The sequence below is a fragment of the Glandiceps talaboti genome, chromosome 12, assembly GCF_964340395.1.
Source record: "Glandiceps talaboti chromosome 12, keGlaTala1.1, whole genome shotgun sequence".
Classification (NCBI taxonomy): domain Eukaryota; kingdom Metazoa; phylum Hemichordata; class Enteropneusta; family Spengelidae; genus Glandiceps; species Glandiceps talaboti.
Window position 1 is genome coordinate 16,352,197 of NC_135560.1, and position 16,811 is coordinate 16,369,007.

The 16,811-nt window shown below is 32.5% G+C and overlaps 1 protein-coding gene across 1 annotated transcript in view; it reads left to right on the top strand.

Annotated features, from left to right (window-relative positions):
• The window catches only part of LOC144443003 (serine/threonine-protein kinase ULK3-like), a 51,820-nt gene extending 35,749 nt beyond the window's left edge, over positions 1-16,071 (top strand). Inside the window, exon 15 of the mRNA XM_078132376.1 lies at positions 15,854-16,071. Within this exon, the coding sequence (XP_077988502.1) occupies positions 15,854-15,870 (17 nt within the window). The 3' untranslated portion in view covers positions 15,871-16,071. The remainder of the gene's footprint in view (positions 1-15,853) is intronic.
• The last annotated feature ends 740 nt before the right edge of the window (positions 16,072-16,811 follow it).

A 16,811-nucleotide genomic window follows, 5' to 3' on the forward strand; every position in this document is an offset into this window, starting at 1 on the left:
AGGACATAGACTTATGGTCACTTGGACATGCACAAAAAGGAAAGTAATACTTGCAATTACTGGTGATGTGCAGGTGAATAAACAACTCTGTCTCCCCATTTGTTCAATCTCGCGTGTTGCTTCCAAATTATGAAACTCTTTGTCAGTTGACAGTTGTCAAGCCTACAGTCTGGATATGTTTCAGAAGAAAACTAAAGAAAGTCTATCTTATGCTTTTAAGTTTTAGTAGCCATTGAGCACTACTGAACAGAACACTGCTCTGGTTATTGGGAATATAACAGGTTGATTGGTTGGTTTGGTTGGTTGGTGAGTGGGTTGGTTGGGTCAGGTTGGGGATGGATGGGTGGTTGGATGGCTGTGTGTGTGGTGATTGTTGGTTGGTTGGTGTCATGATTATCATTATAACTTTTGTAGATGCAAAGTTTTCTTGTTATATTCTCATTCCAGCTTCTGAAATTTCAGGAAAAAAGTGCAAAGATGTGCAACAATGTCACATACAAATTACGATCAGATTTTAAAAATGAGATAACCATTGGTTGGAAACTGACTCTTACTTTAAGTTATTGAATTATATGTTGTTAAAAATAGTTTTCAGGTTTTTTAGATGAAGATAAAATTCTTAAAATTCTTCAAAAACATTGAACAATTGACATTTTGTGTGATAAACCCAGAAATAATGATATGGTATGATGGTGACATGGTTGAATACAGCTGAATAGTTATAAGTCCAAATCAGTGAAGCCTGGAAGGCAGAAGGAATGACCAACCTGTCCATGCATATGTCTGTGCGCCCGTCAGTCCCTCAATTTCAACTAAAGCTGGCCCAAATGTCAGTTGCTATAGGGTACACATCCATATCCCATTGTATTGCAGCCTTGTTGGTTGAACAACAACCATGTTTGTTGTAAAATAGTATTGTAACACTTTTATTCATAACTCAATTCAAGTGTCTATACCCATATCTTTGATGTTTGTTTTCTCCTATGGGTCAAGTCCCATCACTTGCTGTTTAAGACGTTGCTCAATATGTATATGCGTGAGTTTACATAGATTGCAAGCTAACTGCAATTTAGTCCACATCATAGTCACAAAGCTTACCTAGATTGCAAGCTAACTGCAATTTAGTCCACATCATAGTCACAAAGCTTACCTAGATTGCAACCTAACTGCAATTTAGTCCACATCATATACACAAAGCTTACATAGATTGCAAGCTAACTGCAATTTAGTCCACATCATAGTCACAAAGCTTACAATTAAGTTACATAGAGTGCAAGCTATAAACTGCAATTTAGTCCACATCATAGTCACAAATGAACAGCACATTTAGTGTTGGGGGCTATGACTTCAAATGTTGAAGACTTGTTTATAAATAATATGACAGATTATAAAATAAAACAACGAAGACAGAACAAAACAATATATTACAAATTGCAATAAATTACAAAGTGATACATGATTAACTGGGCATCCATGTAAAACACTGTATTGGTGTCATAGCACTATAACATAATACTACAAACAGAATACACAGCTCTGTGCCATAAATATTATCAGTCAATTGATGAGATATTTCATTCTATGTCATTTTCTGCAGATAATTAACTTTTATGAAGACTTCGTTCAGCAGAATTGCAGTGTGCAGTGTGTCATTTCCTTACATATCTTTGTTGTTAATGACTACCACAGTAGCAAAAGTTAATGTGATTTCATTTGAATCGTTAATTGCTTCAAATTAGTTCCAGGCCAGTGGCAATTATTCTTCATTATTCATGGTCTTAATTACATACAAAGTGAAATGATCTTTGGTAATTAGGTTTGGCTGTAATTCATCACTTGTGATGACTACATCTATATACCATACCATGGCACATATTTTTATTATTGATCATAATTGAGCTAATATGTAAACAGGGCAATGGACTGACTCCTCGTTAGATACTTAGATATTACTATTCCCCAATATTTTCCTTCATTCAGCCAAGAAAAATCTGTCACGCTTAAGGGGCTCTGTCACTACCAAGCAAAGAGGGGTAGTGACCAAATTGAGAGTATTTTCTGGCTGAATGAATGACACCATTGGAGAGTACTAATATGATTATACCTGCACAAGCTTAATTTATGATAAAATGGGGAAAATAATGTCAATTCAGAATGTTTTTGACTCATGTTTGCATACCACAGAACCAATAATATAGATGTGAGTCATCTTGACGTAGACTGACCCGGGTATAAATCCCATATTTTAAGTTCAAACATGTACAACTTGGCTTGCATGTAGTAGAAAGATTTGTATTCAAGCTAGGGAGTCACTGGAAACAAATTATGTGAGAAGTTGACATTTCGCTTGAGTTTTGCAAGTATTGTGGAATAAAACTTTATTTCCTGAGCAAGCTGTGCAAAAGATTGCACATCATCATGAGTTTTGGTGTGAGAATTCACTTTCTAGTTATCGTCCTGTGAGATTCTCTGTGATTATTCACTTTCTCATTGTCATCTGTGAGCTGCTGCTTACAGGTAGATTACAGTAATTTTGTTTTTTTGCAGAGTGAGGAGGGGTTTAGATGACTTAACATAAACTTAGTTTGTAAAGCATAACACACTATTATATACAATGAATTTCAGAACAGCCATTGCCTTACTTCATCTATTTGATACCCTTAAATCGTAACACAAAATTGTCATGTTCAAACCAAGAATAAGATGCAATAACTTATCTAAAATCATGTGTATTCCAATTTGTTTTGATGTACAGTTCTGGCCAGAAATCACATTTTCTGTAGAAAGTATAACATATTGTAGAATGTGTTATAAAGATTTTCTGAAAAAATGCCAACATTTAAATTTCCAGGCATGTATTTTACATGCTTCTTTTTGGTACATTTAATATAAATAGTGATGTAATCTTTGACATCAAACTATTGGGTACTGTGTCTTCAATGAAGACTTATTTCCAATTTATTTCATTTAATTCCAACTCCTAACACATCACAAGAACTACATGTAGTCCTGTATTACCAATTTTCCTACTTCTTGAAGGAATGGTTGTGAGCAATTCATAGCTAGCTGCAGTGCTACTGTATCCCACTAGTAATTGCTGTCTATCCCTCTGAGAATTGCCTAGACCATTAAAACTACTTCTCTGTGAATTGATTATGTACCAACTGACAACTGAGAACACAATAAAACTGTCTATCACAGCTATTGAGAGTTTTATGGCAAAGATTTTATTGATAATTGTTCACTAACTAAAATAGCTGGCAGCTTTTGCCTGTTCTTACCACAACGTCCACTCAGAAGTTCAGATGTTATCGAAGAGATCACAGACTGCACAATAAAATGTCCATTAGATGAAATTTCAAGTAACTTGACAAATTTTTCATTTTTTTTTTCAAGTCAAATCAGCTTTAAATCAAAGAACATGCAACGAATATCTCTCAAATGAAGCTAGTTCAAAGAATGGCTACTTTCGGTATTTTCCTATCTTTAGTTTACACCAAACCACCTTAAATGTGTCGTACTGAAATATATAAAACCAAAGGTAGACTGTTCATTTTTAGCCCCAGAGGATGAAGTCCAGGAAATGCCAAGTTCCATTCCTTTGCTCATTCTGCTGTGTCATCAGGCATATCTCCACCATGCACAAACCAGTTTCACTATTATTTGGCAGAAAGGTGATATACCATGCCATAGTTGGCATATGTACATCTGTTGGTTTTGCAACTTTAGCAAATTTGAATGATTGGCAGGCTGATTTGAATTAAATACAAATCCACTATTTGTATGATAACTCACGAAATATATAGAGATTTGGTTCAAGTGTCTAACCCCATATATGACGTGAACTAGACTGGTGAAACTTATTCCTATTTTGCCCAACTAGTAATTACTTTTGTACATACAAATACCCCCTTGGGAGAAAGAGGATATATGGCTATTGGAGAAAAAGTAGTGTCTTGTCAACAAGATGGTGTCAAATTTTCATCATCCTAACTTAATGAAAATAGTAATTACAAAAATCAATATACATTTCCCGACTCGCCTAACGATTCATCTGACCAATGCAATTATATTAAAAAGTATTACAGTCATGATATGAGTGTGTGCATTTTTTGCATCAGAATATTATCCCCCTTTCTCATGCAGGGCTGCAAGATTTCCATTCGATCACTGTGTACTTATACTCATATAGAGTATTATTGTACATTGTGAATTGCTATACACAAATCATAATCCCTACCTATGCATCCAGAAAACCTGTCTGGCTGTAAAGAATTAACTGTGTGAGTGGTGAATGCTTCGGCATAAAAAAACTGTCAAATAGTCCAAGGGAAAATAGCCTTTTTTCCCCCAATTTTCCTTAACATTTCTCATGTGTCAGTGTTTTCAAAATCTAGCTTAGTTTCCATATCACATCCCCAACGTTCCCCCTAGAAATTATTAAATAACTAAAGGGAAACTTACATGGTTAGAAATTCTTGAAGATGACCCTGTCTCATTTACACAGCCTCTAAGAACTTGTTCTTACTCAGACATAATACACACAGATACTTGTAGAGGCATTTTCTTGTTGACGTTATATGTTTTGCATTGTTGATAATGATATTCACTCCCTAACTGTCATTTTGGCACTGTGACTGCTTTTGTTATATAACCAAGAAAATTTATCAAAATTTCCTGGTTAGGGTTAGAGGTACACATTGCCATTGTTGATAACACAACCTTCTTTAACTTCTATTGTACTCTCACTCTTTGTCTAACCAAGAAAATTATTTCAAAATCATCTATGAAAACATAGTTGTAGTCATAATTACAAATGCCTGTTCTTGATAAAGCAAAATTGTCCAACTTCCATTGAACTTTAAAAAAAAATATATATATAAACCCAACTCTTGAAAAAATAGCTGTATTCATTTTGTGAATTCTGCTTTCACAGCCGTATCTCATTGTACTTCTACTGATTATGTTAAAACTGAAAAAGTTATATGAAAAGCAGCCTTCAATAATATCTAAATCTGCCATAAAAAATTTGTTGTAATTAAATTTACAACCCCAGCTGACGCAATCTTTTCCAGGTTTGCATTTGTCCAAGTTAACATCAAATGCGATAGTTCAGTGGGCCTTTAGAATGAATTGTGCCCTGCAGCTGTTCTGCAAAGCTGTGACACAAAGTGGTTAAAGGTCTCAAGTTGACAAGGCACACAAGTCTCGATAAATCTTTTGACTTCACTCAAACAACTTACCTGGATAAAGCCTTCATCATTGTAAAACCTCATTAGTAAAGTGTAGTATATGTATCAACCTCACTGTTACATCTCACCTCCTCTTTGTATACTAGAGGGTATACTAAGATGGTTTTGAAAAGAAAGGACTATCTCTATGGCAGGCCATATACTGAAATATTCAATAAAACACATTTTCATGCATAAATTCATATTTGTAGTAGCACAATTCATGTTTTCATTTTGGGTAATTTACACATTTGTATTCAGAAAATCGTTATTTTTCTTATTTTATTTTTAAAAAAATTTTTTATTCTTTATTTTTGCCTTTCGACAACAAAACATGAAAATAAACAGTGATTAAAATGACTTCTTGTATATGAACATAATATACAAGTCTGTTGATTAGTAAAAATTAGTCTTTGAGAGCAAGCTGAAGACTGAAAATCGCAAAATTTCCTAGTAGTGAAAATATCTAGGTTTACAATATCCTCATAGTATTATCAAAACACCGGTAATGTCTGATGACAAGACTAATCAAAATTGACTTTTCAAAAATGGGTGAATTAAATTTTTAATATTTAGAGATTCCGCAGTTTTTCTTAAGGTTTAAAAATACCTTTTGTAACAGGGTCAGAAAGGGTTAAATCAGGTAAAACTGACAGGGTTTCCAATGAAATGTCTACAATTCTGCTTGTGAACCCAGTCAAATAAAGTTGTGAATTAGGATAGAATGCTTCCATAATTTTACATACTTCAACCAGCTTCAGCAAAAACACTGCTCGATCCGATCATAATTTTTCTTAGACTTTTAATTCAAAAGACAAAACAAGCACACACACGAATTAAATATAAAACACACAAGCTGACACCTGGCTTTGACTATCCATTCTACTCATGCATATTCAAAAAGATTAAGCACCTAATTAAATTTATGACAATATCTAGACTGAGTTATATCGGTTATTTCCTATGTGAGATTTAATGAGTTTGAATTGCAATCTTTGAACGCCAAACTTAATTGGAATTGATGTTTGCAATCAATAATAAAGTATAATGTCAAGTGGACGGGACTTATTATGAACACAAACATTGCACAAAATGTCATATATCTTTAATGCATACTTATGTGTCAATATTGACTAAGTCAGTATGCTTTATGTCATTAGCATATGGTGGATCATAGACCCTCGTGGGTGGGGAGGGTCTATGGGTGGATGAAAGATGCAAACTTAAAGGGACACAAGCTGAATTTCTACATTTCTATTGGACATTATGTTTGCCACATATTTAAAGTGCTCACAGAATTCTTAGCCATCACCAGCATTGACTGAACTCTAACCTGGTATTGAGATATACTATAGCGTATAACCGTAATTTATTATACATATGAAATGTCTAGGAAATCTCTACTATGCAATCCACTGTTCTAACAATGCCAGAAGACAATTGTAATGTTATAGAAGACATGCATTGACATTAACACTATACTAATCAATAATTAAATCAAGTTTTTATGCAAGTATTTTCATTCGAATGAAAAACATAGAGTAGTGCCTCTTTAAATATACATTAATATGCTACATGGTACACAGATTTATAACAAACACTGTGTACTGCATCTTGTACAGTTGTATACAGTAGACAATGTAAAATTGGAATTTCTTCCTGATGTTTCATAAAGCATATTCCAACAGGAAAACCTGTTTAAGAGATTATGTAGCTGATATCAGATAGTGTTATGTTATAATATATATATATATATATATATATATATATATATATATATATATATATATATATATATATATATATATATATATATATATATATATATATATATATATATATATATATATATATATATATATATACATACATACATACATACATACATACATACATACATACATATATATATATTAATTGGTTATACATAAGTGAACCAGTGTTCATAGACAAATCAGGCAAATCTTATAGTTTTGATTCTACTAGGAGACATAATTGTTACATTAATCATAATGCATATCTAATATTTTATATTCTAATATCACATATGCATATTTGTAAACTCCAGTGAGACAATGCACATCCATGGCAAGGATCTCCATTAAACATGAATGAGAGATAAGTTTAATGTCCATGTTTCTCAACAATTGCAAATAATATATGTGATGTAATTCATGCAATGACTTTCTAAAACTGAAAGTTTATGAAAATGCCTTTCTGCAGTGGTATTCCCATTTAAGAATTGATATTCAAAGATGGCAATGTACATATTTCAATAACATAAAAAATATTATGTGTCTATATTAAAGTAAATAAAAATATGTACCTCAGAAAGTTAGTGTTCTGTTGCTACAAGCCATTTCATATCTAATCACATTCATCAGATAACAGAAGATGGGATTTTGAAATGGCTAGATAAACTAAGGTAAAAACTCATCATGAAGCCTTAACTACACAGAAACCTTGGAATTGTTATTTATCTTTCTCATGGGTGGCAGCTTATGTCTGGTATTGAATACCAATCATACTCATGCATATTCAAAGTAATTAAGTAACTGAAAAGTCTAGTAAGTGTACTGATTATCTCCCAAATGACGTAAATAGGTGATACTAATGCAATCATATAGTTTTTCTCAGTGTAATTGAAAATGAATAGTTCAATCAATAAACCAGTCATGTCAAGTGGAATGAAATTAACACAAAGTTTTGATAAATACACTTGAGCTCATTAATTTTCATTTACCTTCTATTGATGAAAGAAATGTCAATATTTTCCAGGTCATTCAGCAGTTTCAACTGTTATTTCTAAAATAAAATAAAAATGTTCCTGACAAAGAGACTATTCCAAATCTCTCTCTCTTTACATGCTTTATTGGAAATCCATCGCCACCATTGATATTTCTAATTTTAAATATTTAAAGTCATATTTGGTTGTTGGCCTATCTACAATGCTGTATGCCTCCAATCGGTTTTGCACGTCAATTTTGAGCTTAAACATGTTTCTCAGGACCCAAATGGTCAAAATAAAGTTCATTAGACTATTTTTAGTTTTATCCAATTTCTTCCACTGCTTACATTAGCTAAAAAGGCAATGTCTAAGTATCTCACTGAGCCTAGATGGCATAAGAAGACACTTTGCAAGTGCTTCACTCTGCGCTGCCCAGATGGTCAAATATTACCATTTTGTATCCAGAAGTTAATCAGACCATTTCAAAGTATTTGAATGTGCCTAAATGTTCAAATAGGATGAATCCCCAGTGTTTTGCTGTGCCTAGAGGATCAATTAACACTACTTCCAAGTGGTAACCTGTGTCTATATGGTTTAAGAACATTTACAAATGTTTCATTTGTCCAAATGTTCAATTATGATCATTTCCAATTATTCCAAGTGTTTCTATGCAAAGGTGGTCCAATAAGTCATTTCCAAGTGTTTCCATTTTCCCAGCTGGTCAAATAACACCATTTTATGAAACTAAAGTCTTTTCATCTCCTCAAAGTTCAAGATCAGTTGCAATTTCTAAAGGCTTCCCTGTCGTCAGCTGGTTATTAAAATAAGACCATTTCCAATTTTTTAATGTGAGTGAACTGGTAAGGAAAAATAAAAAGTAGCAATTTAAAATTAGAACTATTCCTTTGATATTCTTTACCGGTATTGAATCTCTACATTGTGTAAGAAGAGCCTATGGCTCAACAATTTATTGATACTAAATAAAGTTGATAGTAGTAATAAGAATCCTTGGTAAACAGTACTCCTATTTATAATAAGAAACTTTAATTCGTAGTACAAATAAGTATCAGTCCAACTACAGTGATATGATACAACAAACTTGTCAACACAGATGGACTTGAGTATGGCATAACTGAAGTTTGAATAAAAGGACAAGTCCAAGTCTGGTTAATATTTCTGCTTTATTTGAATCCCGATGTTTCGACTGTGCACAGACAGTCTTTTTCAACGGCTATAAAGACAGTAGAGCAGGTAAACTTGTAAAGTTTCAATGCTCCAAATGTGCTTGAGAATGAAGTCATAACAAGAAAGTAAAACACATCACCATTTCAGTTATTATTATTTAGAGTGACATTTATACATTCAGATTTGAAAGTATTCATAACTGTATTACTATGTTCCCTCATTTCATATCATGCATGATTGTATAAGATAAACAAAATGTATTCAATTCAGAGACACAATTTAGACACGACACAAAATAACTTTACTGTCTTCATCTTGACAACTGATACAGGCTCCACAGAATGACTTATGCATTGTTTTTCCCCCCAAACAAAATCCAAACTGAATTTGATTATCTGTGATTTATGATTCCACAGAGTCTTCAGTTTGTAAAATAACTTTCCAGCTATCTAATACACCATCACTATAATAGTATCAATAGCATGGTTACTATGACAACATATCGATTCGTGCGACCTATGATTACCGAAGTTCCCGTTCTACTAGAATTGTAGTCGTGACTTTTCTTTTCCCCTTGGCTACATACAGGTATCTCACTTCAGGGTTGCCACAAACAGAATTTTAGGATTGTGCCATTACTATGACAACGATAAAGGCGTGCAAAGCAGGATCGTTGGACCAACAGCATTGGATTGTAGTAAAAATTTAAGTATTAGGTATAACACAAATGAAATTGTTATACATAATAAACGTTGAAGAAAATGATTCACATGATTGTAATTTGTATGAATATAACATAGTTACGCAAATTAAATTGTCATATGTAGTAAACCTTTCAGGACATGATTCATACTCATAACAGGTTCTGGCTTCTCTTTTAAGAAATTAGAAATCAACAGGAAATAGATCTATTGAATAGATAGAATAATTTGAATGGTTGAATTTAATCTGCCAATGGGGAACTTGCAATCCAGACTGAGCATGCTCTGACACAAATGACTATGGGATTATCTGAGGTTATCGTATTACCTAATCTGGAGCTACCAATAAAATAAACCCCCCACAATGGTCAGGGTGACTATGAATTAATCATTTGTGGTTACAAACAATATAACAATATTGTTCATATTACTAATTGATTAGCATTTATTATCACATTTCCCATGATGCAACATTCAAAATGGTGGGTTTGCAAGTTCCCTATTGGCATTATGCATGATATCATGCCACACTCAAGATTAGAATATGTCTCTGAGTGATTTCCTGATAGCTGACTTCTAAGGGATATTGTTTCAGCATTTCGACCTTGTGCAAATTAACTAAGATAATTTCTTTCAACAGCAGTTTGAATTCTTTAAAATACATCTAATTTTCTAAATCTTGAATCATCCGTGTTACAGAGAAAAGACATCTGTGCAAACCAGATTGATCTTTTATAGACAATTTCAACCTGTATGTGCAAAGACACTTATGAAAGAAGTTTGTTTTAAGTTAATGAAAGTGATAAAAATTATTTAGTTCATCAATTCACATAACCAGTAAAACAAGTAAAGTGATTTAACTTTCGTGCAACATCAAATATAGCAGTCAAACTCAAATACAGAACACAGAACCGTGTTAGAATCATAATGTAACCCGCTTCTTCTCCAAAATTACGACATAACAATGCACAATTTGGAAAAAATTAATCTCTTATTTTCAAATGATTGATGACAACTTTATCACAAATAAATAAAGAAAAGACAACTTTATAGAACTGATATAAAACACAGAAGTCATATTCCCATATAATCTAAGATTTCTCCAAAATTGTGACATAATATGGCACAATTTGGCATCAGCTTACTTTATATTACCAAATGATAGAAGAAAAATGTCAAACAAAACAAATATGTTGTTGATATTTGTGCAGAAACTAGAATAATATTAATGATTTACTGCTATAGAGCAAAAACACAAAACAGCTGTATTCCCATTCTGTAACCTAAAACTTCTCCAAAATGATGACATAACCACAAGTATGAAGTAGTTAACAATTTACCATATAGACTCAGCACAAACCCAGTACCAGCTCCAGTCATCTTGTGAAACTGATTGCTTACTTTAATATTGTGAATTGGGTATAAATCCGTATAAAGTACATATCAGATCTTGACAGGAAATAATGCACATCTCCAATAATCCGGCTAAAACCACTCTCATTCAATTTACATTCAAATGGTGTTCGGTAAATACTCGTCTGTCCTAACTATCTTTGTGCAGCTGGGCCTTACTTAACACTTAACTAGCCTTGAAATGTATTCACTGTGTATTTTGCAGAGTGAAATATTTCCATATATATGCAATAATCATTGGGCTTGTAAATCTGTAGCTGGAACATTCTATTTGCATGTAAATAGAATCATAACGAAGTTCAGAGTTTTCCACTAACACTCAAGAGAAACATAATGAAAAACAGGATAAAACATAACAAGACTGATTGTATACTTTAATACATCTCACCGTAATAAGACTAATAATATTTGTAGATTTGCTGATATGCAAACACAATTTTTATGTTTTTCCATATTTTTTATTCACAAGTGAAAAATGCATTTTTCATTTTAAATTGATCAAGTGTAATAATGTGAAAATGTGAAATGAAAATAATATCTTTGAAAATATTATCAATGTTGATAATCCTTGATAAAGTTGACAAGTATAGTTTGAAATATGTTTAGCTCAGTCTGCAGATAAATATTTAATGAGTTTGTCATATCAAATTTGATCGTTACTTCTTTGATATGAAAACAACCTCTTTTCATATTATCCCATATAATATCTTATTAAAGAAAGCAAATATTTTGTCAAATGAATTTCACTGTTGACCCTTACCCATAGCTAAACCATTACAACTCTCAAAGTAGACTTCATTATGTCAAACTTACATTGTATATTGTATGTTAAAGTTACAGAATGAAATCTTGAGACATCTTTAATAAGATGTTATCTTTTAAAGAAATACTTGCACACAACATTCATCTATTAATGCATTCATGTAATTTTTGCCCTCAAAGTGAGTCTGAAGTCACCGATATAGCATTGTCTTCATTACAATAATGTTCACTTCTCTGTGATACTCATGTCAACAATCATTTCTGAGTATACCTAAAAATTTTATATTTAATTTGACCAAATGCAATGCCACAAATCATTTACTTATGAATTATGATGGTTTTGAATTAGTATGTAGAAATTAACCTTATTTTAAATAATTATTCTTATGAATAAAATCAAAACAAAATTAATTTGGAAAGTTATTTAAAGAGTGTCCCTTGTTAAGTCCCATAATAGCCTTCATTGAATATTGACATGAAATGAATTAAAAAGTCACCCCCTCTTTTATTCGAAAATTTGTTGTAGGAGTTTAATACAAAATATTTGTTCATTCCCTTGTTTATATAAAAAGCTTCAGTTTAATGCAATGCATTTCTTTAATTTAATGGATGTATCACCACATAGCTCAACCTATCAAGGATGCCATGATGTTAAAAAAATTCACAAACAAACTTTTTTGTCCCAGTTTCATTTAATGAATACTTCAATTATCTACTGGGTATCTTTGATACCACTGTGTATCTTCAGTTTTCAAGTATAGAATATTTATTAGAACTTCTTATATCTAGTTATTTGATAGCAGCTTTCTACAAGGAAAGTTATTTAGTGGTAGGAATGCAATGGAATGCATATTTATTGTAAATGCAGTCTGTGTACCCCCGAAACTTTGCTACCTGGTTCTGGAAATGGCATTTCACCAAATATTGGGTGAACAACGTTGTCGAGCCAAGTTTCTGGGTTTAGAAATATATTGCGACTTTTTGATTTATGGCAATCAGCCAACAACTTGTAAATCCATGTTAGTTTGAATGTCTAGACTTCAATTCCGTCTTAAAATCTTTGAAAACTGTCACTATTTCTAGTAAACAACAAGAATGAAATGACCTCGTACATGTTATTAGAATTTATTTGAAGAGAGTAGTGACACCACCAGAGACTTCCACGTTTGTCAATGCCTTAAGGTTTACATTGAATAAGGCGCTAATCATTAGTTATTGGTCATAATTACATCGTGTAGGCCCTGGGCATCATTACTTACATAGGATTATCAGTATGTTCCCAGTTTTTCACAGGTCACTTCATTTTCACATTATATCTGCCATCTTTGATGCCAAGATCATTTATCACACGTTATTGATGTGTAAATTACTACATTACTGTCAAGAAATATGCCGCTAGAATTACCTGGATTAGAGTGAGATCGTGTGCTCTGGATAGAGCTTTTCCATCCAGGGTTTGTTTTCATTGTCTGAGTATACTTTGTATGTAATGGAAACTATTATGCTCCTTCATGTCTCTCTCCCTCTCTCTCAGTTACTTTTACACATATACACATATACATATACAGATACTGCTCTCCAAAATAATGATGTATTTGCTCTTTCCAGCCATAAAAAGAACACACAGATTTTAAAAGAAATTAGAAATACATCCATATGACATCTAGTTTACATTTATATGAGATTAATTACATTCTAATAATCTCATTTGCATATTTGACATTACTTGCATCTATGAAATATTATAATGAAGAATGTAACAATTGTAATTTTCATAAAACCAAGACATGGATTCAATCAGCTGTAAAATGAAAGGTTATTTAAAATAATTTAAAAAAGTGTATAATACTGTATCAAGGAAATTATGTAACCACAGTATTCATTAGCTTACTAATTTATATCTTTTATGCAAGCAAGTTGATGTTATGTGTAGTATATCTTATCTCGTTATGCATTCTATTAAATTAATATATCACTACGTAGATATTCAGATATTTGTAAGAAGGTTATATTTATAATAGAAAGTGTCCTGCCCAGGATTAAGAAATGATGTAGATTTTAATAGTTGATTTAACTATGCTGTACATGTATGTATAACACTGTGTACGGTGTGCAATCCAGGGTATGGATGCAACGAGTTGAGTTGAAGCTAATGCAGCAAGGGTAATAATGGATTATTTGTTAATGAGGTGCGCACAGATGTGAAGAGCAACAACAAGTCCAACCAGGAATTATTAAGTGCTTGCAATGCGGTGATTGTAAACTATATCATAGATAAAATATTCAGAAGATTATTGGAAAAGGATTATTTTGTAATGGGATTACATGTTTTAAATTTCCATACTCATTAAGTGTAAAACTGCTTATAAATATTTAGATTAACAGCAAATTTGTGGGTTTTTTAAATGCATAGTCTTCTGGATGTGATAGTTAATTCTTAAGTAGTGTATAATTCACTGCACTGTAATTTAGTCTGATAATGTTTGCCAATGTTATAAAGTGACAACATTTCAAATAACAGAAAGAGAGAGAGCCTGGCAGTTGTTCTCATGTGGACAGGGTTATATCTAGTCGAGAAGCTATACCCATTGCATACAAATTAGCAGTGTCATTACTTTGGAAAATAAGTGGACCTGTCAATCAAGTATATATTGTAACACTATATCTGTACCAGGAAATAGCAGACTGTCAGATAACGTGTATTTAGGAAAATGGTTCAACTGTAAATGCTAGAGCTTGTCACATTTATGTTGAATCGGAAATACAAAAAATAAAAGGAAAAAAAGGATGCCTGCCAAAAGTGTCTGTCATTAAGAATGAGCTGTAAATGCTAGGGCTCACCAGATTTATGTTGAATCAAACTTCAAAGCTACACAAAAAAAAAGGGTAAAAAGAAAGATGCCTGCTACAAGCATCAGTCAAAAAAGAATTGTCAATCTCGCTAAATATTGTGTTTGTGAACTGAGTTTCCTTTTTTATTGATCTCCAAACACTGCCTCAGGCAAGGAGAAATAATGAAGGCTTCATGAATGTGTATGTGTAGATATGTCATTGACAAAATATCAGACCTCACAACCCGCAGCTGCTATGGTGTGATCGTGATGCACACATCTACAGCAACAAAGCTTGGATTGTTCAGATTTGACCACAGAAACAAGCTATCTCTTCAATCAGCATTGATAAAAGGAGAAAAAACATGCAAAAGCTTTCAAGTATATGCACCTGGAAGTCTTGATTCTTTTGTGTGTTTTAAAAAGAAAAACGTAATATTTGTCATGATATTATGCATTTTGTAAGGTTATGAATGTAGAATATTAGCGTCTTTTACTGAATGTACATGCCTGACCCATGTATTATATTCCCAATGGTTTCAATTTTATGAAGTTAACCTTTAGAGTATTATCAGCCAGACGATTAATATTCAAATGATATCTTGAGTTAATTTGATGAGTCTGTTAAAGCATGTTATTGACATTACAATACAAAAAGATATGTTTGTGTGTGGAGGAGGGTGAAAGAGAGATGTGTGTGTGTGTGTGTGTGTGTGTGTGTGTGAGTTGAGGTGGAAATAAGAGACGTGTGTGCTTGGAGGAGAGAGAGAATAAGTATGTGCATTTCATTGTTATCCAAATGCACTGAATGAAAAACCAACACAGTGTGAACATTATAGCCATAAATCATTCCCATAAACTATTCTGCAATGCTGCAATATTTTGCAGTTGTCACTAGACACTTGAATGAATAATTAACAGCGATACATCCACAGTGCATTTGAAAGAAGATCAAAATAGTTAATATGATTATAAATGATATATTGTTCATTTCTCCTCCAGGGTGTCTTATCCAGTGATGAAAGAATGATTCAACTGTTTATATTAAGCTCCATCAGATACATGTAGAGCAAGAAGAATAGGACGCTGGACATTTTCATCAGATGGAAGACTGTAACACCAAAGAATCTGTCTACAAGAAGACATTGAAACATCTCACTCAACAATGAAGCCTCATCATGCTCTGTTAGCTAAACATATGCATGTCTTCATGTATTAAGCACCACAATTATGTTTTCATTACAGTATTTGACAGTTTATAACTTTTCTTGCTAAAGAATGATGTCACAAGATATTGTACAGTTCATGTGGGAAATATATCTTATTTAAGACACTGTAACCAAACCCTTTATGTCACATTTATTTTACTTCAAAATAGGCCCCTTATGTCACACACATATTTCACTTCAACCAGGCCCCTTAGGTGACATGTTTCATTCTCAACCATGCCCCTTATGTCACACATATTTCATTCTGCTGAAGAAGGCCAATCACAGGAGGATGATACCTAATTGAGAATTTTATTGTTTGAGCCCAACTTCACCATAACTTTTCAGATGTTTAGATTTTCGTAGTCAAAATAAAAAGTGGCTGTCATAAGGTTAATTTGCTGTGAATGGATATAAAACTAGATAATTTAAAAGTTCAGTAGGACTGTACCCCAGAGTACAAAACCAATGTACAAAGCTTCTTGTTATCCATACTTAGGTTACATATACAATTTACATACTATCATTCTGTGAAAATATTGCCTTTCAGTTTCGACCTTACAAGTACACAGAAGTTATAAATTTCAAACACAATTTCCACTTTGATATATGTATACTTTTGTTGTTGTCTTGCTTACTACAACACATGTAATTTCCCAGTGATTCAGTTCTATTTCTTACATGCCTAAATACATGTCATGCATCTTACCTTTGTTTCTAATAGGAACAAACAGAATACTTGGCTTATACTA